The sequence below is a fragment of the Melospiza melodia genome, chromosome 1 (genome assembly GCF_035770615.1).
Source record: "Melospiza melodia melodia isolate bMelMel2 chromosome 1, bMelMel2.pri, whole genome shotgun sequence".
In the NCBI taxonomy this organism is placed as follows: Eukaryota; Metazoa; Chordata; class Aves; order Passeriformes; family Passerellidae; genus Melospiza; species Melospiza melodia.
The window spans coordinates 34,989,777-35,015,741 of record NC_086194.1 but is presented as its reverse complement, the minus strand read 5'-3'; the positions used below and the strand labels follow the sequence as shown (position 1 = coordinate 35,015,741).

The 25,965-nt window shown below is 41.5% G+C and overlaps 1 protein-coding gene across 5 annotated transcripts in view; it reads right to left on the bottom strand.

The window, feature by feature from the left end:
* CREB5 (cAMP responsive element binding protein 5) overlaps nt 1-25,657 on the bottom strand; it is a 257,670-nt gene extending 232,013 nt beyond the window's left edge. Inside the window, exons 1-2 of one of the 5 annotated variants that reach the window (XM_063153647.1) lie at nt 25,611-25,636; nt 24,554-24,640 (exon numbers count right to left, since the gene is read on the bottom strand). In XM_063153647.1, coding sequence (XP_063009717.1) covers nt 24,554-24,556 — 3 coding nt within the window. In that variant the 5' untranslated portion in view covers nt 24,557-24,640; nt 25,611-25,636. Of the gene's footprint in view, nt 1-24,553; nt 24,820-25,494; nt 25,530-25,610 lie in introns of those variants that run through there. The other 4 variants (XM_063153657.1, XM_063153664.1, XM_063153683.1 and 1 more) reach the window with 4 other exon arrangements.
* Between the last annotated feature and the right edge of the window lie 308 nt (nt 25,658-25,965).

Genomic DNA, 25,965 nt, shown 5'->3' with positions numbered 1-25,965 from the left:
GCATAGAGACAGAGCTCTTGTGGATTTGTACAATCATCCATGCACATGGAATATATTGAACCTTGAACCTAAACTAAGGTCAAGCAAGTTTAAGGCTTGATACAGATGTTTCACAGAACTCTGGTAAATGAAGGTGAATGTTACTGTTAAAGCAAGAGAAAAAACAAGCTATAAAAACGGTTGGTCGATTGTTTATTTTTCTTTTCAGTCCATTGTCGAGTTTACTTTGTCCCCCTTAAGCCCAGCACTGGTATTTCCTGCATCTGGGTGATGACAGCAATCTCTTATACACCACATAAAACAGATTTAAAAGTTTGAAAGCCACTCCTAGCCTGGTTTCTCCCCGGAAATATATCATTCCAACACAAGGGAATATTTGCATTTTCTTCATTTGTCTTTAATTTCAAAAAATACTGATTGTCTTCTGGTGCAAAAGTCTAAACCAAACCAACCAAACAAACCAAAACAAAACAAAAAGAAGAAAAAGAAAACCACTAAATTCACTATAAGTGCAGTATCAACACTTTCATAAACAGTGAGGGAGCTTTTCAGTCAACATTACCGTTTTTTTTTTTTTTAATTAAAAAAATAAGTTACAGAACAATCCAAAGGAAAGTCCCTCAAGGAAAATTAACTTAATGATTTCTTAAAAAGAAGTCATGATGATCACTTGCTTTTAGCCAATTACTTGTTGTCCTTTGGCATGAATGTGTTTGAAACTATGCTCAGAAAAGGGGCAAAGACTTTTCAAGTTTGATGCCGTGATGAAGTATAGGCCAATATGGAAGACATCCCCATTCCAACCAAGTTCTGACTAACAGTGATAATGCTATTGGCTCTGAATCTAGAATGAGTCTCAAGATTTGGCAACGGCAGGATAAACAGAAGTTTTTAAATTATTTGGAATGGTTAAAACATTTTAGGAGATTCACAGTAAAATGCTGTAATAATAACCACAACAACTACTACTACTTTTCCATTTTAAAGAGCTTAGCATAAATAAACTTTGCACTGGTTTTGGCTGGGATAGAGTTAATTTTATCCATAGTACCTGGTATCAGGCTATGCTGTGGATTTGCTCTGGGAAAAGTTTTGATAATACAGGGATATTTTAGTTACTGTTGAACAGTGCTGATACAGTCAAGACTTTTTCTGCTCCTCATACCACCTAACCAAGCAGGGGGCTGGGATTCACAAGATGTTATGAGGGGACACAACCAGGACAGCTGATCCCAGCTGACCCAAGGGATATTCCACCCCAAATGATGCCATGCTCAGTGTATAAAGCTGATGGAAGAAGAAGGAAGGGAGGAACATTCTGAGTGAAGTTTGTCTTCCCAAGTCACCATTATGGTTGATGGGCCCCTGCTCTCCTGCGATGTCTGAACAGCTGCCTGCTCATAGGAAGGGATGACTGAATTCCCTGGTGTCCTTTCTTTGTGTGGGCAGCTTTTTCTTTTTGTATTAAACTGTCTTTCCTCCAGTTCATAAGGGTTTTTTTTACTTTTACTCTTCCAGCTCTCCTCCCTGTTGATGGGCAGTGAGAGGATGCATGGGGCCAGCTACCACTTTTTAACATTACCACAAACTTTTAACATTAGAAGGTGCAGAGGAGGTATTTCCTCTGCTCTACTGACAGGGTACATGAGCAAAGGGACATCAAGGGAGAGAAAACATCAGAACAAATTAAAACAAGAGATGATGGGCCATGAAGTATTGTGTTTAGAACAGATTAAGAATGAGATAGGATTAAAAGTTAAAAATTCAAGGAAGCACAAGTTTGCAGGAAAGAAGAGTTTGGTGTCCCCAAGATAACTGCTGCATGGGGCAGTTGCAGGATTTCCACATCTGCTTCTGTAATTCAGATTTAAAATCTGATTATTTGTTTCTTCCATGTTCCTGTTGAAGTCCCAAGAATCCTCATTCCAGTTCCCCACTGGTTTGCACCTTTGGTAATCATCAGTGCCCTGATTCATCAAAGCCCTCCACTGAGTTCTTAGGCTTCAGCACACACCAGCACTCTCAACTCTCAATTATCTATGGGTGGTTTTCCATATTCAGTGGATTAACTGTTCTCCCAACAGAGAAAAGCAGCACCCAGTGTTACATAGAACATGTGAGGCTCTGGGGTCAGGCTGGCATTGCTCTCCTGCTTGATCTATTATCATGAGACCAATGCAGACTAGTTGGTCTTGTATCAAATTTACCCACAAAGGACTCAGAGTGCCAGGAACCATATTCCAGTGACACCTTAATATCTCTGTCACAGGCAGGTCTGCATCAGCGTGGTTCACTGTGGGCCAGGCAGAGCTGGACTGCCCTCCCTACATCCCTGCAGCATCCCTGCACCGGGCCATGCAGGGGTACCCAGTGCTGTGTGCCCCCCTGCAGCTGTGGGCCAGGAGGTGAGGAACAGTTTGGTGCCCACCGACTTCACTAACACTGCCCCACAGGTTCAGAAAGCTAAAGAGGCATTCTGCAGCACTTTGCATTGACAAAAGTAGCAGGCTGGCTTTTAGTTTTTAAAAGTTTCACTTTCAGAAGAGAATCCTCCAGCATCGATAATCAGTACCCGACATGCCAAAATCATGACAGCAACCAGCCTAGTGGGATAGCCAGAAAGTTAAAAACAAAGATTCACATCGATTTTAGAAACAGAAAGTACAGCCTAGTGGGATAGCCAGAAAGTTAAAAACAAAGATTCACATCGATTTTAGAAACAGAAAGTACTGGCAACATGAAAGGATTCAGACTACCCAAAAAAGTTAAGATTTTCATATAAAGTACATTCCACAATCTTAAGAGAAGGACCTGAATTCATACCAATTTTTAAAAGCTCTACTGTCCCATCCCTACCCCAGTCTAACAGTGAATAGACAAAAAGTGAATAAGAAGATTATGTTTAAATTGCTGGAGATGTTGTGGGGGAAAAAATCAGTTACAATGGGTTCTGTGACCTCAAATTAAAAGATATTGTAGAAAAAGAAGGAATAGATGCTTGTATTAGAGAATGAGGAATGAAGACATCCACTTCAACTTTAGACAAATAAACCATTACTTAGAGCAAGAGCATTTGTAGAACTATCAATAGAAGAAAACAAATTTAACCCCAGGTAAGTACCTGCAAACAACACAGGCAGCTGAATTACACAGGGAGAGGATCAAAACAACGAGAAGTTCCAGTGGAGATTAGGAACATAGAGGCACATCTGAAAAATTTGGAAGGCAGAACAGAGACTAACTGAGATCACTGGCACTCTGCTGCTGTGCACAGGATCTGGAAAGCATCAGGAAAGGCTGAAAGAGGAAAAATGCACAAACTATGGACAACTGTGGGAAACAGAACTGCTTTATATACTAATGCCACGGTAATCCTGGGGAAGGGGTGAGTGAGTAGACAATGTAGTTGTATGGGAAGTGATTGAGGACAGAAAAATTCACTCTAGGAGCAGTAGGACAGAAAAATTCACTCTAGGACACATAACTTAAGAAAAGACTCGTGTGTACAAATACTACACAAAACTATCAGCTGTATCTGCAAGTGTGCCCCTGGCTTAAACAGCTCGCTGGATTGCAGCTGGGCTGTGGAGCCAGGTGCAACACAATCACAATTGTGATGAGCAGCAATATTAGACAGGAAAAATGTGACCGAGTGCTGGTGATGCACAGCGCTGCCAACAAGAACATCATGAAGCAAAAGATGCTATCATTTGGCATTTATAGCAGATGACTCATAGGAGTACCACCCACCGCTGGGCAACGGGGCAGAGCAAGACACTGATTTGAATGCAATACAACACCACGGCTCCTTCATCCAATACCCTGGGAAGGAATAGTCACTGTGGGTCATGCAGTGCTCTGGCTGAACACATAGGTTAAGTTTCAAAGACAAGAACACCTAGAAAACAAGGTACAGCCAAGGAAAAAAGTTTAAAAGCCCATGCTAAAATGCAGGGGTGGGGGGATTAGGCTTTGGGAGAGCTACTGAGTCCAGCAACCCTGCAAAAAAGAACTCTGCCTGTAGAAACTAGCTGAGAATAGATCAGCCATCTTAGCAAAATAAAAGGAAAAAAGTAAATCAGAGGTTGTACCCGCTGTACCCCAATTCAAAATTGCTGAGAAAAAAGGGCAGATCAAAGAGGTCAAAATCCATTAGCACCAGCTGAAGCAATACTATCAAGATATATTCAGGGCATCTTAGTTTAAGATGATAAAAGTAGGTCTGGCACGCTGCCACATCTATTGGCTAGCAAATACAAGGGCTTGCCTACTGTAAACTGGACCAGACATGAGAAGAGACTCATGCATTAATGTTGCTGTCACTGTAGAAGATGTTAAGGAAGAGGAATTTCAGGACTGTAAGAACCAGTTTCAGTTATTCCTAAACACAGCAGAGTAGGAGGCTGAAAACTGGTAAGCTGAAATAAAAAAGCAATGTGACTTTCTGCTTTGGACATGGAGACTCAATCCTAAATCCCAAGAAATCCAAGGCGCCCAAGAAACACCCAGACACAAGTGGGCAGAGTATTTGACCATCATTCCAGATTTGATATGCATCAGCAATGTGATGCCTGTACTCGTTAAAATCCAGACTTGCACAGAGAGTGGAGGTGGTGGGGAGTCTGGAAAGCAAAGTCCAGATAATGAAAACAGGCAAAGGCAGACAAATTAAAATAAAAAATTTTAAAAATTTAAACTTTTAAAAAATATAAAGCCAAGTTGTGAAAGATCTAGTTGCTAAGATGGACTAAACAAATCTCAGCAGTGCACTCCCGAGCCCACTCACCAGTCATGAGTGAGCAACAACCCAGCCTCTCCCAGATAAAAAAAATAAGCCCAACTCACTTGTGAGATCACCCAGCTCATATGCATATGTATTATGTACACCTGGATTTAGAGATGACCAAAGCTGCAGTACCCCTGTAAATAGCTGTCTCACTAAAGGCAGCTTCTCTTGCAACAGGGTGTCCACTCATGCCAACACCCACAATATTGTACATGAAATGCCCACTTGCTCTGTTGTGGCTGCTGCCCTTTTTTGGCAGGGGTACCTCCCCAGTTTCCCAGTAGTATCCTTTGTGTAGAAGGGAAGAGCCATAAAACAAAAGGTTTTCTCTCACAGTTTTCCTTGTCGTAGCCAAATTCATTACCATCATAGACCCACAAGCAAGAGCAAAATCAATCACCAATGCTGCAATTGTTACTCCCCTGTACGTACTGCACACACTGTACTTGTTGGTATACATTTGCTTACATACTTTTTTAATGTAAAAAAATCTATCTCCTGTAATAAAGTGACTGATATATTTTCCTGTGCATTATAGGAGTACAATTTTATGGTTTAGTCCTGTACTAAACCAAATCACTATGCAGTGTATGTGTTACTGGCGTGTATAGTACACACTGTGAAAAAATTCTGAGCAAAGCAGCTAAATGCTCACTAATAAAAGACCTCACTATAATTAAATAAAAACTTTCATAGACCAAAATCCAGCCTGCAGCAGCAGTACATACATCTGAAGCAATTTTTTTCTCACTGACTGAGCACTTACAGCTCCAGCTGACAACAGTAAGAGCAGTGTACACCCAACAAAGATTCTTCAATCTTCATTCACGTGCCCAGCTTCACTTTGAAGTTTCACATTCACAGTTAACAATTTTATGTGTATCCCAAGTAAATAACACTACCAAAAGTACATTAATGCACATATATATATATATATATATATATATATAGTCTGCTATAATGTCAGATAGTATTTCATGTGCAAGCCAGGCATAGAAAGAAGGTATGCATAATTCCTTCACAAAAAGTCTTAAACTCCTCTTGCTTCACTAAGAAAAATTTTCTATCATTTTCAACATGGACCAGCTGTTAGGACTGCAAGTGGGCTAAAATGAAGATGTTACATGCTTCAGAGGAGCAGTTATGCAAACGCCAGCCCTGCAGTCTGGCAGGCTCTTTGCAGGAAGCAGGACTGTGCCTCACCAGAGCTCCTCACAGAAAGGCTCCCAAAATCAAGTAAGTTGGTGGCAGATTTACTGCAATCTCTTGACAAGAATGAGTAATGTGCCTTTACACCAGTGAAGAATATGACCTCCTCTCTATCCCACGTGTTTCTCTCTCCCCAGAGCTGAGCCCTGCAAGGAGACCGGAGTAACCGCAGCAGGTAATTACATGTTATTAGTGCTGCATTAGACTGAGTAGCTATTCAGTAAATTAGTATGTGATATTAACTAAACCTATTGAGCTGATGAACACAAGAATCAGCCTCGAAGTAGCAATTAACAAATTATTCCTAAACAGGTGTCACTTACAGAGTAAGTCAGGCTATCATTTTTCTATAATTCACCAGGAAAATCCTGACTTCTTCCATTCAGTAAACACAATTTAAGCAGATGGTATGTTCGCAAAAGGCAAGAGACCTATACTTAAATCAATGCTCTTGGATGTGAGGGCTTACATTGAAATTCAGCACAATTTGTGGCACATCTCCTTAAGGCCCCAGATCTAAATCTCACTGATTAAACTCCATGCACTCCTGGGGAAAAAAAAAAAAAAAAAAAAAAACACACACAAAAAAAAAACAACAACAACAACAAGAAAAAAACAGAGCTCTCGTTTGTCTATAGAAAATAGCCACTGACACATATCATACTTGGGTCTTTTTAAAGAGTAGCATATTATCACAAAAATATTGGGATGCCTGCTAACATAAACAGTGCTTTTAATGCCCCATAGCAGAAACACACTAATTCATTGCCATTCAGTCTTGATCTTGCAAAAAGTCGGTTCTCTGTATAGTCTCCCTGCTCTTCAGAGAGATTTATGTACATCTGATGTTGAGTCCCTTGGGTTACTGAATGCTTGAACACATGAAACAAACTGGCAGATGAGAGTCTGCTTTAAACCAAGCATTGCTGCAGAAAGCAAAGGCTGAATGGATGGAAAATGTACGTAGGAGAAAAACACCCCGAGTTCTTCACACAAAGTCAACAGCTCCTTTTATAAGCCCCATTTCATTGGGCTTTGTTAAGAGAGTGTTCTCACAGCAGGGAACATTCGCCTCTGAAACTGTGTGGTTCAGTTTTTGTGCTCACCCCGTGGGTGAGCCCATCCGTCCATCCGTCCATCCGTCCATCCATCCATCCATCCATCCATCCATCCATCCATCCATCCATCCATCCATCCATCCATCCATCCATCCACCCATCCACCCATCCACCCATCCATCCATCCATCCATCCATCCATCCATCCATCCATCCATCCATCCATCCATCCATCCATCCATCCATCCATCCATCCATCCATCCATCCATCCACCCATCCATCCATCCACCCATCCATCCATCCACCCATCCATCCCGGCGGCGCGGCCGCAGCGCTGCCCGGGCGGGGCCGCTCCGTCCCGCCCCTTCCCGGCGCCAGGCGCGGGCTGGCAGCAGCCTCTGCTGGCCACCGGGCGCACGGAGCGGGCCCCGAGTCCGCTACCGGCGATCCGGCCACGTTCAGTGCCGAGCCGGCTGCCCCGGCCGCCGCTGAGCCTCTTGCGTGTGCGAGGAGGGCTTGCACGGCATTAAACGCTGGCAAAAGCCCGCTTGTATTTCCCTCGGAAGTGCTGTGATTTTCTTCCTTCCTGCTCTTTAGAAAAGTACGCGAGAAGTTCCTCCAGGTTTTCAAATTTTTATCTAAAGATACCGGTGAAAGGTAACCAAAATTTATGTATAATGATGCGAAGAGGCACCACTGAGGTGCAGGCAGATGTGCATAGCCTGCAGTCACGCCTCAGAAGCCCAGATAGCACAGAACACAAACTCGGACTTCTGCTGGATAAACTGCAACAAATTGCAGCATATACATACTGATGGTTTTTTTACACAAACCATATAACTGAGAAGAAAAGCCCTCTAAAAGAAAGGGAAGATGCACTCATTGTTTTGAGGAAGAATACAGAGCAAGAGCCCACTAGAAGTTTACTGAAAAGTAAAGCCCATCCCCAACACTGACGTACTTATTTGCTGTCTTAATTTGCTGGTAGAAGAGTTGCTGAGTGAAGATCATTTTCCAATTGATGTGATTAGTATAAACAATTTTAGCCTTCATTACCCACTACGTTTAGTTTTTCATGAGAGTATTTTTCCAAGCCTTTGGAAATGCAGAAATTACAAGCATCTTAGAGCAGAATCCCAGCTCAGTGGCAGAAACAGCAGCAATCTGATTTAATACCATACCGATTTACTGCAAGGCCTTTCATCCATCTGGAACAGCAGAATCACCTAACCTCAAAAATTTATTCCCAAAGAAACCACAATCACTACATAACCAGGTAAATAGAATGTTTTAAAATTGAAAGCTTTTAATCATCTTGAAAGTAAATTTGTTCTAGTGGACAAAAGAAGTATAAACAACAGTATTATATGGTAAACAGTGTAACAAAGTTTACAGCCAAAAAAAGAACATGCCTTTTGACACAAAACACCTTCACTGACTTTGTGATTGATCTGAATTTGCATTTTCCCTTGGCTTTGAAATTAAAGCCAAAGTTTTTCTGAAGTATTCTTTCATGATAAGAAAACCTGCCTTATCTTATGGCAAATGAAGTTTATCCTGGAGACATGGGAGGGGCTGAGAACATCATAATTGGGAAATATCACATTTCCTCACTTTCACCCTTCTTCCAATTCACCTGGGGCTGTTTCCTGCAAGATTTTTTTCAGCAGCCTTAAGACAGCACAGGAGGCCACCAGAAGACACTGCTGGAGGAGCACAGAGCTGGTCTCTTGATGGTCTGCTAGAAAGCAACATCTCATCTGGTCCAGCTTACAGAGAAAGAATATTCACTCACCTACCACAACTGCTGCCACCTCTGAATACGTCCAGAAATTTGCAAACAGACAGAAATTTGCTCAGGTGAGCTGGTGTTTTCTGTTAGGAATGCTGCAGGACACCATGTTTAGATGTAATTTTGATGACCCTAGAGTTGGGGGAATTCCCTGATAGATGTGGGACAGCTTGTGTGGGTGTAGGGAGCCCAGGCAGACCCTGTAACTGAGAAAGGTACAGGGACAAGCAGGGCAAGGGATGTGCCTTCCCCCTGTCCAACAGGGAGGACAGATGCCTCCTCCCAGTCAGGAAACAGCTGAGTGGCAAGAGCTAACACAGCCCAAATTCTTGATGGAGACCCTCAGGTCCCTGCAGGTCTCAGATTTCTGCTCCAGATAATTCAAACCAAGCACATTTACAATCATCACTTGGAAAAGCCATTCCCATGGGGACAAGCAGGCACCCAGCTAGACCAAACAGACCTCCCATTTCCAACTGTCACTTAAAGTGAAAGCAGATATTTTTTAAGAAATCCCTTTTTTTGAACTGTCATAGGTACATGTGGTGGAGAGTTAGAGTATTGTGAGTTTCTTCACAGTTAACAGATCTTTAGCTGTAATTTGATTTGCCTAAAGTTGACCATCACATGGATACCTTAATCAAAATCTAAAATGCCCTTAGATTGGTCAAAATTTTCCCAACCAAGTTCTTCACAAACAAAAGCTGACCATTGAGGGAATCAATCTTCTCAATCACACACACACAAGGATTCGCTGAGTCTTTTCCTTCTTTTCTTTGAACTCTTAATTTCTTTGGCCTTTACCTTCCACTGCAGCCACTTACACTCTCTGTAATTACAGCTTCACAGTCTTTGACAGTTAATGAGGGGTTTAGTAGTTCAGCAGAGAGACTGCCCTGCCATCAAATTCTGGGGCTGTAGCAAAGCTGGGTGCCGCCTACCACGTGGTTCAGGGAACTGATCAGCAGGAGTTTGATTTTAAGTGATAGTTTGCCCATCATGCAGAGCCTTTTTCTTGTTTGAAGCAAACTGTAAAATCCATGCAAATCCGCCTTACAGCATTAATGCATTAAAAATGTGGCATACAGAGTTTCTAACATTGATAATATTTGAGAATCTTGAGTAAAAGGAAGCATGGAAGCAGATGAGAAAGAGAAGAAAGAAACCCTTTTACCCTTTTTTCTCCTTTTCTCCCTCACTACAGGGTCTGCTTTTTTTTATTTTTTTGGCAGTTGTGCATGGAATTCCCCCTTGAGTCAGTGCAAGGTTTTGCACTGATGAGCAGTAGGGTTTTTGTGTCTGGTCTAGGGAGAGAAATAAAATAAACAAACAAAGAAGCACATATACAAGCTTTTCGGGCAGAATATAAGTCAGATGTTATTCATCAGCTGTGAGTTACCATATCTTAGTTAAAACAGAGCAGCAATTACTCTCTGTTCTGACAGCACCTTACTTTGGTGGCTGGAAGTTAAAATGTACAAAGTAGTAAATTTGTGTTGAGACTTAATTTACTGTAAAAGGTCAACAGTTTCTAGCAGGGAAGGGTTCCACCTGTGGAGGATGATTTCATGGCTTTTTTCAGAGCCTCCACAAAACCCAAAGGCCTTGAGAAAGAAGCAGATTTCACCCATTGTTGGCTAGTCCTACCCTGATTCTGCACCACTTCCTGCCTCCAACATGCCCACTAGAAAGTCTTTACATTTCTCACTCCAAAAACAGACCAGGAAATTGACTGCAAGCTCTTCCACCTCTATTAGTAAGGACTTGTATATACTTCTCCTGCTTTGCCATACTGATGTATCCAGTTGCTTGACAACCTCTTGGTCTCATTCTCTTGGGTTCAGTCTCAAAGGAACGTTCTGCAAGCACTTGCTCATCTCTGCAAGGACAGAGCCCTTAAACAGGCTACAGCTTTGGGTGGTAACACTGGAGTGCAAGGCCAATTCGCTTGGTTAATTATTTAATCTCCAGCTACAGAGTTTGAACCAAAGGGGAAGATGCAATTAAAAAATAAAACTAAAATTACACACATATACACACACATGAGTACTTCCCTGCATGCTTAAAAATAAATAACAGGCTTGGAAAAAAAGAATATGCCAAGCACTCCTACAGGTAAATTCTTAGTGAATGAATTTTTGGGAGGTTGCTAACACAGAAAACAAGTAGAACATCAGGAACAACCACACTTCACAGAAACCTCTTTTTCATCTTGCAGAAAGTTGTTTTGCTTTGGCAGTTTGTATTTTAACCTCTATATGATCACACTGAAAAAAAACATTATTATCTTCACTATTCATTTTCTTACTTGAAGCAAAGGAAATAATACATATTTCACATTTATACCCTGGTTTTCCTATATACTTTTAAATATTCTCAGACAGCTATCATGCCTAATTTTTGCAAAGAGCTCAGGCCCAGCTTCCCAGGCCATACACATACAGTAGTCATGTGGCAATGAGATCCCATTAGGTAAATCAAATTTAAATTCTACTCCAAGACAGAGCACTTCAGTCACTGTCTGCAAGTGCTTAATTGGTAGACTATGGACAGAAAGTGAAAGCCATGTTAGCAATAAGTTAGCCTGGATTTCAGTGTTTGGGGATGAGAGGAAAAATCCTTATGATTTATTGTTAAAGCTCAAACAGAGGGCATTTTTCCCTGTATTATAACTATTTGCATATGAAAGATATACCAGTATCTTTTGTATAATTAACATGTGAACAAACCATGAAAAAACATGTTTTTCATGTGATCAGTAACTGATACAACCAGGCTACCTTCATTGACAAAACCTGAGACTGAGATATTTCAAAGCTCCCTGGGAAGATTTTTCATTCATTTCTAGAGGATGCATGCAGATAAACTGACTAGACATTAATTTTAAATTGTATTTTCAACACCTTTGGGATCTGTCTAAAGTCTCCTGAGGAATTTGTCATCTTTTTAATTAATCTGGAAGAAAATATGTTTTTTCTAATTCCTGGGATTTTGTATTGTCAGCCAAAATTATCTTACTCTTTTGAGAGAGTAACATTGCAAAATGAGATTTTGCAATCTGTGTTTTTCAAATCAGAAAGAAGCAGCTTTTACATCTTAATTTGGTTAAAGAAACAGGCAACACCAACCTTCTTTTAGAAGATCCTGAATTCTGACAGGAGGGGTAACCAAATTATCAATTCAGCTCTTGCAGCAGCAAACATCATTAGCATTGTCCATGAAGTTCAACTAAATGGATCATACAAAAACTAACAGCCTGAAATCCTGTTACCCTTGAAGCTGACAGCAAAAATCCCACAGATTCCAGTGGGTGCATCACTGTGCTACAACCTTGACAAAGAAACTACCTGGGGCTTTGTAATGCACAAAGGAGCCCCTTTCCCAAGGACTTGCATTACCTACATATGATCGTATCCAGTCAAAAATGTAATTTTCTTTGTGCTGCAGAGGAGGTGCCTGAACTGATTTGCAGTGTTGCTGGAAGAGATGGACAAGCCACCAAGAGACTCTAGAGCAGTCTTCTAATAATGCCTGCCTTTTACAGAGACTGACCTCTTTTCACCTTGCTAAAAGCAGTAAGTAGCAAGTAATAGATCTTGTCAAAGGTTACTCTGTAGAATAACCTCTGGAGATATTAGATAGAGGTGTCCAGAGAAATACCACAAAGGTGCTGACAAGGAAACCAAAGGGATTATGATTAGGAAGTGTGAATAAGCTAAGGTTTCAAACATACTCAGATTTTGGTTAGAAATGCTGAAGTACAGGAAGGAAATGTTCTACATACCATCAAACCACCAAAACACACACTTGAAAAGACAAGTTAAAGAGCCATCATATGGAGATTAAATACTTTACATGGTCTAAGAAAAGCAATTCCACATAACTAGAATAAGCCAGAATTTCTTCCTCATCAAACTCTAGTATGTCTCCTGATAAAAAATGAGAAACTAATCTGCTCAAAGGAAAAAAAAAAATAAGCCATACCTAGGAAGCATTAATTGCTCCTTCACCTCTCTTTTAATCCATCCTTGAATATTCAAATTAATCAGAACTTTCACCAGATTATTCCCAGCAAGAGAAATCCATTTAAGTCATCTACATTTCCCATAAAAAAGAAATATGTTTTAAAAGACCCTAAAAACTAAGCCAGTAGCATAACTAAAAAGCATAAATAGAAAAATTTACTCTAATTTCTGAATTTCTCCATTTACTCCAATTTCTGAATCTTAACAATTATGCAATGATTTAATTCAAAAAAAGTCCAAGATATTTCTGACAGTATTCTTAGTAGAGGACAGCCTCTCCTAAATTTACTCTCAGCAAAGGTGCTGTACAAAGACTTGGTTTCTTTCAGCCAATCTTTTTCTGATCCCATCAGTTGATTACATTGATTTTGCAATGCCCTCCAGGGAAGGCAATCATCTTCCCTGTTCCAGCCAGATCAGACCAGACCAAGTCTTAGGAAATATTTGGGAGATGTGGCCAACAAAAGGCCTCTACCCAGCTATTTGAAATTCTCAAACAACACAGCTTTCCAGGAGCTTGTCCCTGTCTTACATGCACAGAACCATATTGTTCAGATAAGAAAGATAAAGAGAGCCCAGCCTCCCAAGCCAAGAACGGAGAAATGAAGGCAGATAAACATGAAAGTGTTTGCATCAACCTGAAAGACTTTATTCATCACAAAAAAAAAAAACCAAAAACCTCAAAAAGATGTAGTGCCTTATGTCTTCCTTAATATAAATAAATTTTCAAAGAGGATGAACCTCATTTTGAAAAAATGTTGAAATAGAGTATTTTGACTTCTTCATGTAATTTTCTCCCCTTTTATTTTGGCTGAAGCTACTCAGAAATTTTGATCTTTAACTGTGAATACTTTCGGGCCTCCATTCCCTTTTCAGTAAAGTTCTTTGTGTGAAAATCTTTGGTGAGTATATTTTTCCCTCAAAAAATGTCGCTACCCTGGCTGCAAAGGCCAGATGTACTCGCCTCCAAAGAGGCTGCTCAGAGGCCACCAGCTTTAACTCCTGGCAACTGCTACTTGATTTAGCTCAGGGTTGGATGGGGTGCAGAAAAAACCTTGTGGCCCAACTGTCTTCTCCACACAACGGCAAGGAAATCCCCTCTGTGCTAAATATGGGGCTTAGCAAGAGACAAGAGACTCTGTCAGGACCTTGCTGCTTCTTCGACCATCTCACACCCACCATACTTGAGAGCACAGGCAGAGTCAGGCATTAGGTGGAGAAATAAGTGGCATTCTAATGTGGGCACCAAAAGGGTGATACTTTTTTAGCATATATTTTGAAGATGGTTGGTAGGAAGGCACTAGGTATGTGAGGAAAGTGGTATTCACAGAATTGCTAAAGGCTGAATAAAGTACTCCTTTTTGGATTTTCATTTAACTCTTTCACAACCAACCTTTATCAAAATGTTATTTCCATGTCATGGATCACTTGCTTTTACCTCTTTCTCACCTAACAATAAGCTATACAATTTACTGCTGTGTATCCTTTACTCTGTAAACAAAAGTCCATCTGTACAAACCAGTTGCCGAACTGCAGACTTGGTTTTTCTCTTAAAATTCTGTGATGTCAGGATCCAAAAAAAAATTGATATTTTACAAAATGCATCCTCCATGCAATACCTGCCCATTCCGGGTGCTAATGAGCACATACCTCTCTATAAATGTAGACATGGGCATTCCCCTGTCCAGTATTTTCTAAGCACTGGAGCCAATTGAGACATTTGCTTGAAATCCTTCTTGGGCTTTCCAAAAGCACCTGAACTCTGGTGGCCACAATTTTATTAGCTGGGAGAGGCATAAGGTAGATCTCACTGCCACAGTCACACAGCCACATGGCTCAGCAGCACTCCCAATGCCACATTTTTCCCTGTTCAAGGAAGGCTGTTTCCTTGAAAGAAGACATACAACAAGGAGCTCTGCGTATCCAGTATGTTAAACCAACGCTTCGCTTGCAAGGCATCCTCAGTACATTTAAGCTATCTGACACCAACAGAGCAAATTCAAATTTAAAAAGAAAATCAAATCTATTTTCATGACTAGCTTGATAAAACAGTCATCATCATGCCTCTTATTGTCCTCATCATAAATTAATTTAGAATTAATTACAATGCTGAAAATATTTCTTCTAAGCTCCTTCTGCGCCTAAAAGCTTTCAGCCTGCTGAAAAGCTTTTGGCTGACAGTGCACTGACTCAAAACTCTGAAATGAAAACTGGAAGACTGACAGCCTAGAAATAGGCTATCTCAATATTTTGGAATAGCAGCTTTTTGGCAAGAAAATTCATATAGAATCAGACAACATGAGAGAGAAAATACAACATGTAGCGTCCTGACTGCTACAGAGGGAGCAATGTTTCCCAGTGTTTGCTTGTGTATCCTGCAAGCTCCACTCAATTCAGATAATCCAGTAAGAGGTTCAAGTGTAAGGCCACCGCATAGCAGTAAAATAAACTATCTGGAACTTCCAAATTTTAGGGTATTATTAAGTTGGTTGACTCATCTGGGATCCATTGACTTTAACTGTTCCTGTTAAAAACAGACCACTATAATTTTTGCTGCGGAACAAAGAAAAAAATGTTGGGGGACATGCACATGGCTGATAGCTTATTTTTTACAGTACCTACTGGCTACACATAGAGCTACATTTATTAGTCTCAAAGCTTTTTAACTTCACACTAGGGAATACAAAATCATTCTTGATAACATTAAAGGTCACTTTCCAAAGAATAAAATTCCCTATTTTGTGTAATGCAACAGAGGCCAGAAATGTTTTTCTCTGAAGCAGGATTTTTGTACCATTAAGGTATATGCAGAGTTCTTCATGTTGAAGGACTCCTTGAAGGCTACAGAATTAGAGCATGTACGCTTTTTAGCTTTCTGTTGAAGAGCTGAAGCATATCTTGATTTTTAACAGAGAGCTTTACTCCCAAGAACTTGTTAGCAGTTTGACTTAATAAAGAACTAAGTTTTATCTCAGCAGTTTTACTAAACTTCAGAGAAAAGGTACCCAGTGACACCAGTCCCTGAGTGCCCTAAGCATCCATTGATCTCAGTGGGAATTGAGATTGGTCCTACTTTTGATTGACATGGCACCTTGCAGAATTAGATCCAATCCTCTTCCCTTCCTCCTAAGAATGCATTTTTCCCCATTAGCCATCTGATTTTTATTTTGCTTTGACCAGAGATGAAATGAATGTAGATGTTTTGGTGCTGACAACCTCCCTGTCAAATTATATAGTGACTTCTCATGCTAAAACTTGTTTGTTTTCACACCATCATCACTGATGATCTCAGCACAGCAGCGCTTCGAGAATAATGGTTTAGTCAAACGCAAAGCCAGCAGAAGGAACATAAAACAATGTGTGCTTATATAGGGCCTACATAAATAGTGCTTTTTAAAAATGTTTGGCAATGAAATAATAGTTGTGGGTTTGTTTCATTTTTTTTTATAAATTAACCTCTGGATTGTTAGGGATCCAGAGACTTTGCACACCAGAGTGGCTATAGGACCTAAAAACATTTGTTATAGCTTCTCACAAAAGAATATACACAGAAGATGCCCTTTGTGTGCCATTAATAATCAACCATGGTCCATACCCTCACTCCACACACTTTCAGAGAAGTCAAGAAATTTATATGAATGTCAAAAGAAGCAGAGCTGACCCCACATATGCTGGGCCAAATGAAGAAAATTGGAAGCAAGTACGTGTACTTGATTAGGCCTGGGCAAATGTGGGTTGTACACTGGACACTGTCTATTTATCACTCTTTTCAATGTTTTTCTTTACTCAAAATTCCCTGTTTATTGCTGTTTAAAAAACAAAATCAGAGCAGCTCAGGCAGTGATGACATTTTTCCCCCATTTCTCAAAGACTTTGTTCCCACTTTCAGGCGAGCTTGGGAGCTATGCAAGATGCCCGAGTGTCCTGGGTGTTGCTTTCTGCAGTGCTGCAGACAAATACGCCAATTTATTAAAACTGCCGAGCCACACTGCCTCCTCGCTTCTTTTGCCCTCTATCGCCTCCTTTTTTTCAGATGCTGAAAGAAAACCTAAAACCTCCACATAAAAAATGTAACTGAAGTCTAAGGTGTTACTTCCAGTTCACAGCTGCGTCGTTAATCGTGAAAGTGCACATCATATTTAGGAGCAGAATTCTATCCTGCCATGTTTAACTGAAAAGCTTGGTGGGCTTTTCATCTATGTTGTGCAAGCCTGAGGCCAGAGTGGTGACTGTCACAGCCAAAGAGACACAGACAGATAGATGATGGAGAGTGCAGACTGCGCACCCACACATAAAGCGCGTGAGAGGAAGGAGAGTGCACGGAAGGAATATTAATTGAGCAGAAAATAAGTATTCTCAATATCCCCCTGCCCCCTTAAAAAGTAGCCACAAGATGAGGAGAGCTGCAAACATGTTCATCTTGGGGAAACAGCCGTCCTTAACGTGACATGTAAGGCTATTACTTTAATAATGGGATTTGCACAACGCACAACTGATAGGCTATGTTCAGAATAGACCCCGTGAATCTAATTTTCTTTTCAATGAGTATTATTGCAGTTGGTAACTCCACAGATTTCTATAGAGTTGCTCCAGATTTGTATCAGGGTGAGTGGAGAATTAGGCTCTACTATGATATTTTTTAAATCCACAAGAATGTAATTCTACTTACCCAGTCATAAAACCCATGGCTCTTTTGATCCTTTCTACTTTCATAGCAAATTATTTACAGAAGCTTGTCTTTTAAAGATTCTCATCAAAATAGTTAGATTACTGCTTTCTCTCACTTTTTTGTGAAAAACCATCAATTACTCAAATTTAACCCATTTTCATGCCTGAGTCCATGTACTGCTTTACTAGCACTGAAGAATAAAAGGGCAGTGCAGGAATTGTAGAAAGCGGTTTAAGTTTTACATGACTCATTTTGTTCTCCCACTGCCTTTTTAAAATACTTTTCTGTCACACATCCAGTAAAAGAAATTTACACTGGCCTTATTTAATAACAGATATAAAACAACTTTAAAATGCTACACTGATACACTTAAGGATATGGAAGTAAGAAAAGAAGGAAAATTCCTTAACTTGTTTTTAACTACAGAATCCCTTCTTTTCCCTCATTTTGCACACTCTAGAAAATTATGGAAGTCTCTACAGATGTTGATCCTGATCTCTTCATTGCATATTTGTGAAAAATATGCAAATGCCATTCCCCCCCGTGCCCAAGTCATCACCAGCAAAATGAGCTTTTCTTTAGTCACAAAAAATGAAGTTGATGTTGTGATTGAAATTATCATAAACCCTTAACCAAAATTTCTTCTTCCTAAAGCATTTATTCAGTAATGAAGTTAAACAATAGGTAGGAAAAGATAGTCCTGAACAAAGCAATTGATTATCTGTTTCTACTCCATTGCTCCACTTTTAGTTTTTAAAAACATTCTGAGAAAAGAAGTTTCCTATAAGTAAGATACTGGCAAGCCAAATGGCACAGACGGTGCCATTTCTGGACAAGCACAATTCCAGGTTCTTTGCCATCACACATTCAGGTCACCTTTGGAGTTCCTGCTGGGCACCTAAAAAAGAATTGTGATAAACTCATTCACTGACTTGACCAGAACCAAAAGCAGATGTAATGACACCAATTACCTAAAGTTAATTCTGGGGAGTACCTATGGAGGTATGGTTTACTATTACAGAATCATGGAACTGTTTAAGTTAGAAAAGTCCCTTAAGATCATCAAGTTGAGGCATTAACCCAACACTGCCAAATCTGCTACAAAACCATGTCCCCAACAGCCGCATCTACACATCCTGTAATTACAATTACCTCCAGAGATGTTAACTCAGTCATTTCCCTGGGCAGCCTATTCCAATGCTTGACAATCCTTTTGGTGAAGAAATTTTTCCTAATATGCAAGCTAAACCTCTTCTGGTGCAACTTGAGGCCATTCATAATTTAAAGCTCTGCACCTAGTAACAGAGCATTGCTGTTGAATAAAAGTTTTCTGAAAAGTTAAGTGAGAGGTATATTTGGACTGGGAATGATTGCAAACTAGTTCAGCCATGACTGAATTACTGGCAGCTGATTTGCAGCATCAGTGCATGACCAAGTGACCTACTAATATCATCATCCATATCTTGGAGCATTTACTTAGGCAGAATATTACTCTTCAGGTAGTATTTTCAGCACTCCAGAACAGGAAGATTTAAAAGATAGAAAAGGGGAAAAAAAAGAGAGGGAATACAAGACACTAACATCTCAATTAATTGCTTGCTGTTATAGCTGCTCTATACAAGGCATCCCAGATCCAGTCTCAGATTCTGTTTATTATGCTACAGAGCCCCCTGTGTTGAGCATATTAACTAGCATTCTTTACATTAGACCAGCAGGGAAAAAAAACTCAGATGTTAGATCTAGGAGCCCCTGGTCCAGGTTGATTTCCCTGAAAAGACAAATTAGTTTCTGGGTACAGCTCAGCAAAAGGTGGTGATGAACAACGCTGCCTTACATGCAATGAGACAGTAACTAAATGCATAAGCCCACAAAGTAAGCAGGAAAAAAGGCAGCTTCCTCTAAATGAGGAAAGATCAGACAAATTAATTACATATCTCTAAAGTATTAACTTTAGGCAGTGTATTTAAGGATGACTAATTTGAACTCAGTACATCCCTGGACAAAAAACATTAAAATACACAAACATACAGTGATTGGGACCAGACATTTCAACTGCATTGAAATGGTGTGGTGAGTGGGGGCACACAAAGACAAGGCCCTTAGGAAGGAAAGAAGCTGAGATGAGAGAAAAGCAAGCTGCTTGAGAAAACCCTACAAAGGTTAAAAAGGCCGTAGAAACTATTTGTAGAGTTTATGTGTTGTAGAAAGCTGCAGGTGAGATCAAACCATGCCCAATTCCTGAGCTAGCAGAGGTCTCAGTACCCCAGTAAGAGCAATGAAAACATTCAGAGCTAAAGAAAAGCAGAATCAGCTGGCAAGGGTAAGAGAGGATTTGTAGGGTTTTTTTCCCCAATTAAATTCAAATCTCATTCCTTCTGGCTTCTTCTAAAGATGTTGCCATTTTTATCAGCCACAAAGTGGAGCCTTCTGGCCAAGTGAGGCTTCACCCCACATCTTAAAATTACTTTACGTGGCAGGGCGGCACGACAGTGACATGAGCTGTCTCAAAGGAAGAGATCATTAAAACCACACACCTACACAAACACTGCTGGTGACAGTGTTTCAAGGCATTTCTTCTGGAGTAGTGTGTGGGACCGACTTCTTGAACAAATTCTCAAAAAAGTATAAGGCGGAAACAAGAACCAAAAGCAAAACATCTTTTAAGCTAAGGAAATTGTTGTAAGCTTTCAATGTTTTACTTTGAAAATCCTACAGCCTTCAGCAAAATCCTTGGAAAATCTCTTTGTGTTTATGAAATAGCATTTGATATCACTACCTAAAAGCCTACAAACCAGGGCAACCAACCCTTTCCTAACTCTCTAAAGGCAAATAACACCTGCATTTCCCATACAACAGCTAGTAAAGGAATGCTGACTCTCAGTAATTTTAATTACAGACTAAAATGACACCTTAGTGAAAAATAGTAGATAAAGTATTATTTTAGAGTTTCAATGTTGACCCGTTAACCTGAGCATTTAACCTGAGCATTTAACCTGAGCATTTAACCTGAGCAATGTTGCCCCGTTAACAGGAGCAAAACAATAAGTGCACAAAGTAACATCAGAGCTCCACGGATGTAAAAAAATACTAGAGCTTATCTGCTTCAACAAGTCCTTTCATCACATATCCAAAACAATAAATTTATGTATGTTATGTTGTGCTTGTTATGCGTACCTGAGACTATTTAAGTAATTTATTTGATTGTATATGTAACCAAAACAAAAAATATTTCCATAACAGGATTTTGTTTTTACATGTCAAGTCTACAGAAGTTAATTTCTGTACTTAATGCTATAACATAGGTAAAGTTAAAATCCAGCATGATAACATACTGTCTGAGATCACTGTTTTGTCTGTGGCTGAGAATACTACACCTTCAGAATTGTAAATAAGCATAGTAATATCACTTTTGGTAAGAGGAAAAAGTATGTTTTCATAGTTCTTATTCTAAACTGTTGCTTTAAATTTGTGATCAACTTTGATCATTTCTCAAGGCAGAAAAATGCAAAAGCCTTAAAAGTTCTTTTTCAAGGCTAGAGCCCTAAAAGCTCTGGAGCATTATAATTTGCTGAGATAATTTACCAAGAAATAAGGGTGGGTGGGGATGGAGGAGGGGGGAACAGGGGTTGAATAGCTTGCAGCATGAAGAGAGAACAAATCAACAGAAATTGTTTGAGATATTGCAGAGTGACCTACCAAGGTCTCTGATCAGCCCTCTGAAGTTAGTACTTAGGACTGACAGAATCTCAAAGTATTTTAAATATTTCCACTGAGACTCCTATGTATTTGTATCAATGAAAGTTTACACATGAAAGATTAAGCCAAATAGGCTGGTTTAGTTATATATGTCTGACTATTAATTTGATTAGCATGAGATAACCAAAACAGAATCGAAGCAAAAGAATCACCTAGACCTGTGAAGCAGAGCTGAAAGACTTATTGCTTTATACAGCTGCTTTTCCAGCAACTGCGTCTGCTGAGTAGAGTATTCCTGCAATAAGTTACAAGAAAAATCAGTGTTCGTGGGCCTTGAGAGAAAAACCCAGTTTGTTCCAATAATAAATCACATGGTCCTTAATAATAATTTTTAAATGCTTGAAATAAAAACAGTTTTGTTCTTCTTTTATTGCAAAATCTTGTCCTGAAATAGTTTTCTCATAATAAAGAGTTTATTAGAAAGACATTCACTGGAATTAAAATTAAAGCTAACAATCCACAGACATAGGATAAACCGTCAAAGCAACAGGTTTACAGGAAATCCAGAAAGTCAACTAATGGCAGAAATTAGAGACACAGGATAACAAAAAGTAGAGGAAAAGTCCTTGACTAAAGAAATTGTTTTAAAAGCAACAACAACCTTGCAAGAATTCATCTAATATTTAAGATCCTCATACCCTGATTAGGAGCACAGAGACAGGTTTTTAGAGGGGGCCACAAGGAGACAAGTTAATAACCCAGTTTCAAATCAGCCTGCAAGCCTTACTGAGCTCAGAGAGATTCTGCCCACACAGAGTTGAAAGGTTTAGTATGTAAGAGCAGCCTTCTGATGGCACGGGGAGATCACCTTTCTCTTATCAACTCCAGAGTGAACTCCAGCTCTCACAGCAATGATCTTTCACAGAAGATTCCTCGGCAGTGGACAGGATAAATGTGAGTGCAGCACATTTTAGATTCTCAGCGTGAGGAAGTGAATATCAAATTTAAAAAGCACCTATTACTCTTTATCTGTGTAAGTCATTCTGCTAAGTGGTGATATAAATAAAATTACATGTACAATCTCACTTCTATCTTCCCTTTAAATGTATATATGTGGTTTCTTTCCCCTTACATTCCCTGGGTTAAATTAGCAGAAGAGGAGTGTGATAAATTGAAGCTGAACTATAAATGGGTGTTTTGGAAGGGGGAAAAGGTTTCCGCTTGTTCTAAATGTGTAAACTTTTAAAAATATTGCAATTTTAAATCCTGGAAAAGTGCCATCCAATATTCACAACTGGCAGACAGCGCTTATTACCTTTTTTATATGCTATTACAAAACTTTTTGATTTTAAACATTAGCCCAACTATTCCTAAGAGTCTCCAATTAAAGATGTAACAATAGGAGACTGCAGCCATTTCTTTTTCATGCCATAAGTTCATTATTTCTATTTCCTGTCTCACTCAAGTGTTTCTTTTAAAGTTTTGAAACTGTGATGGTCTCCACAGTTGAAACCAAACATAAATCCCATGCAAGCTAATGGGGCAAAGGAAACCCCCAAGTCTATCGACAGCAGTGGACACCACTTCTTCCCGAGCCATATATAATTAAAAGCAATGAAAAATCCCGGGTTAGTTATCATAAAAACAGGCTCCTTACCATAAGCTGTAAAGCACAGTCAGGTCCAAGTTGTTTTGTTCAACCACCACACCAACTGTTCCTTCTTTTTAGTGACTTATTTAAAAGAAAGAAAACCACTCACTTTGCCAGTTATAGCTGGGGGAAAAACTCCCAAGAGCTTTCAGGCTTCATTAATTAGGGCCATCAGAACTGTACTTCATTTAGGCAGTACAAAATGGTGCAATCAAGAGTTATGTCCCGGGCTGTAGCTATCTGCCCCTCTCTCATTCTCTTCTTCTTTCTCTCACCATCTCTTTCAGTAAATGAGACTAATTTTTCCAGCAGCCTTTAACTCCCTAGATTAACTGAAGTGGAAAATGTGACTACAAACTCATAGCACTGTCTAGCCTCCAACCCAGCACAGAATCAACTTTGTTGTAAGTGTTGAAGGACACCTAGCAAGCTGCTACTTGCTAAGTTCATAACCCAGAAGTGTACATTCACTCACAACAGGACTGTGCCATCTAGTCAGCTGCCAGCAGCAGGCTTTGGGAGCAGATGCCTCGGGATGCAGGGCTTTAGCCCTTGGGAATGCTCCGTTTCTTACAGATTCAATTGTGGTGTGGGTTTTTTTTTTTTAATAAAATATCACTACTGAGATAATCCACATCTAGTTGATATGGGAAAATTTAGGCTATAATAGCGCAGCAAACTTCTACATCTATCTTTGATTTACAAGATAAAAGCAACTTTTAAATTAAAGAGCCTTTCAGCTAATAGAGCTTATTATGCCAGAGACAGGAATGATTTTCCTAGAAAGTTGTCCCTGTGTGCACGCCTATTATCTTTGCTTTCCCCCTTCCACTAATGAGCATTTATCTAAAGAGCCTGTTAATCCTCTGATGTGTGCTTCTGGTCAGAGGTAACAGTTTGAATAAAACCACTAATCACTTATCACTAATCACTGATCATTAATCACACTTTTCCCTAGTGCTTTGCGACCTGTACAGCTCCCTTTAGGATTAAGGAGTCACAAATAAGGAGTTTAGCCATTTTTTATTAAGAATTTCCAGCTTTTGATACCGACAACCTCATTCGCCACATGAAAGTTACAAAACACTGAGCAGGGACTTTCACCACTGTACACTTTTATATTGAAAATAAACAGTACCTTTATGGAAGCACACCTCCTTCAGCAAAATTCCCACAAATTACCCTACATTTTTGCATTCAGCTCTCACTTTCTACGTCTCAATTTTCTTTCAGTCCAGTTTCTGGATTATGCCCACATATCTCTTACAAGAAAGTTTTCCTACACCACTGTTCCTTGACGCACTGCTGCTTGTCCAAATGGCCAGACAAGGGAAGTCTGGTGCACACCAGCGGGTGAATCTTTCTTTGAAAATTGCAGTCTCAAGAAAAGCCCAAGTAAGATGCTTCACAGTAATTCTTATTCTTCTGTTCAAGCTTCAATTTCATCTAGCTAAGCACTGTTTCTTACTGATAATATATGGAAATCTTCTAATCTTGCTGCTTAAGTCACTTCTCATATAGGTCTGGATTTTAAAAAAGAAAAAAAGAAAAACCAAACAACATTTGGACATTTCATTTTCCTTTATTTCTACCCCCATCTCTGAAACTACCTCTCTCTTAACAATTATAAAGCTTATATTGAGCCCTGGAGATGAAGGATCACTCACCATGCTCGGACATAAATAATAGAGGAGGCAGAGTTTAGCAAGTATTCCCCTTACACTCCTGCAGCTCTTATCGTCCTGAAAACTTCGCTGGGGAGAGAGAGACCCCTGTAAGAGAGGACAGTAGCGGGGGGACGCGGAGCTGGGAGCAGGGGGGGTGATGAGCGGAGCAGAGGGGCTGTAAAGGGAGAGGAAGGCTGCAGAGAGGGGACCCTGTCATCACTCGCTCCCTCCCCGCACCCGAGGGCATCAGAAGCGGAGCATCAGCCCCGCACCGGCCCGCAGCATGACGTAAGGGCCGGCAGCAGCCCGGCACCCGGGGTGTCTCACGGGGAAAGCGGCCGCGCACCGCCCCGCGGACACGGCCGGCTGCTCCCGGCTCGCTGGGAAGCACGGCCGCCGCCGCGAAACTTATCCAGAAGTTTTGGGGGCGGCGGGGAGAGAGGATGGCGGGGCAGCGCGCCGCCGAGCTGTCATCGCCGGGAGCCGTCCAGCCCGCCGCGGGCGCGGGGACTCCGCGTTCGCTCCGCCGGGAGCTGCGCACCCGCTCGCTCCGCTCGGGGCAGCACCAGCGGGGTGCTGCTTGCGCTCCGCGGCAGCCGCCCCATCTCATCCCATCCCACCCCATCTCATCTCATCCCATCCCATCCCATCCCATCCCGGGAAGCAGCGCACAGACTTCCCAAACTCCCCGAAGTGCGGACGGGGAGTCCGGCTTCCCCGCGTCTCGGCGACCGTGCGCTCCCGCCCCCGCCGCTCTGCCCTGCCCTGCCCGACCCTCCGCGGGACGCGGGGGTCGCTCACGCCCCTCTCCCCGACCACGGCGGGGACGCGGGAGCGGCGGGACCCCGCGCCGGAGACCGGCGCTGCCGCCGACGGAGCAGATGCGGTGGCGGAGGGCAGAGCCCCTGCAGCCGCAGGCTGCCCCTTCCCCAGCCGCGCACCCGGCGCTGCTGCTGCGCTGCTGCTGCGCTCGGCTCCGTGCGGGGCGCGCTGCGGGGCGCGCCGCTCGCCGCGCCGGGCGCCTTCCCGGGGCAGCCCCGTATTTTTAGGAACTTACCGCCCGGCGCGGCGGGGACGGGACCGGCAGCGCGGCCGGAGGAACCACGTTGGACTGAGGGACGGTTACAATACGTTCTATTTAGAGAAGCATTACATCACCCTCCGTGACGTCACGTGGGATTCCTGAACTTCTAAATCATTGCGGTCCGTGCCGGGCGGGGGGGGCCGGGAGCGCGGGGCGGGGGCGCGGCCTGGGGCGGTCCCGCCCCCGGGGTGCGGGGAGGAGCGGGGGTGAGTCAGCCGGGCAGCGGCGGCCCGCCCCCCGCGCCCCGGGCACCGCCGGCTCCGGCACCGATGCCCGCGCGGGAAGGGGCGCAGCCGGGCCGGGCGGGCGCTGCCAGGGGAAAGCGGTG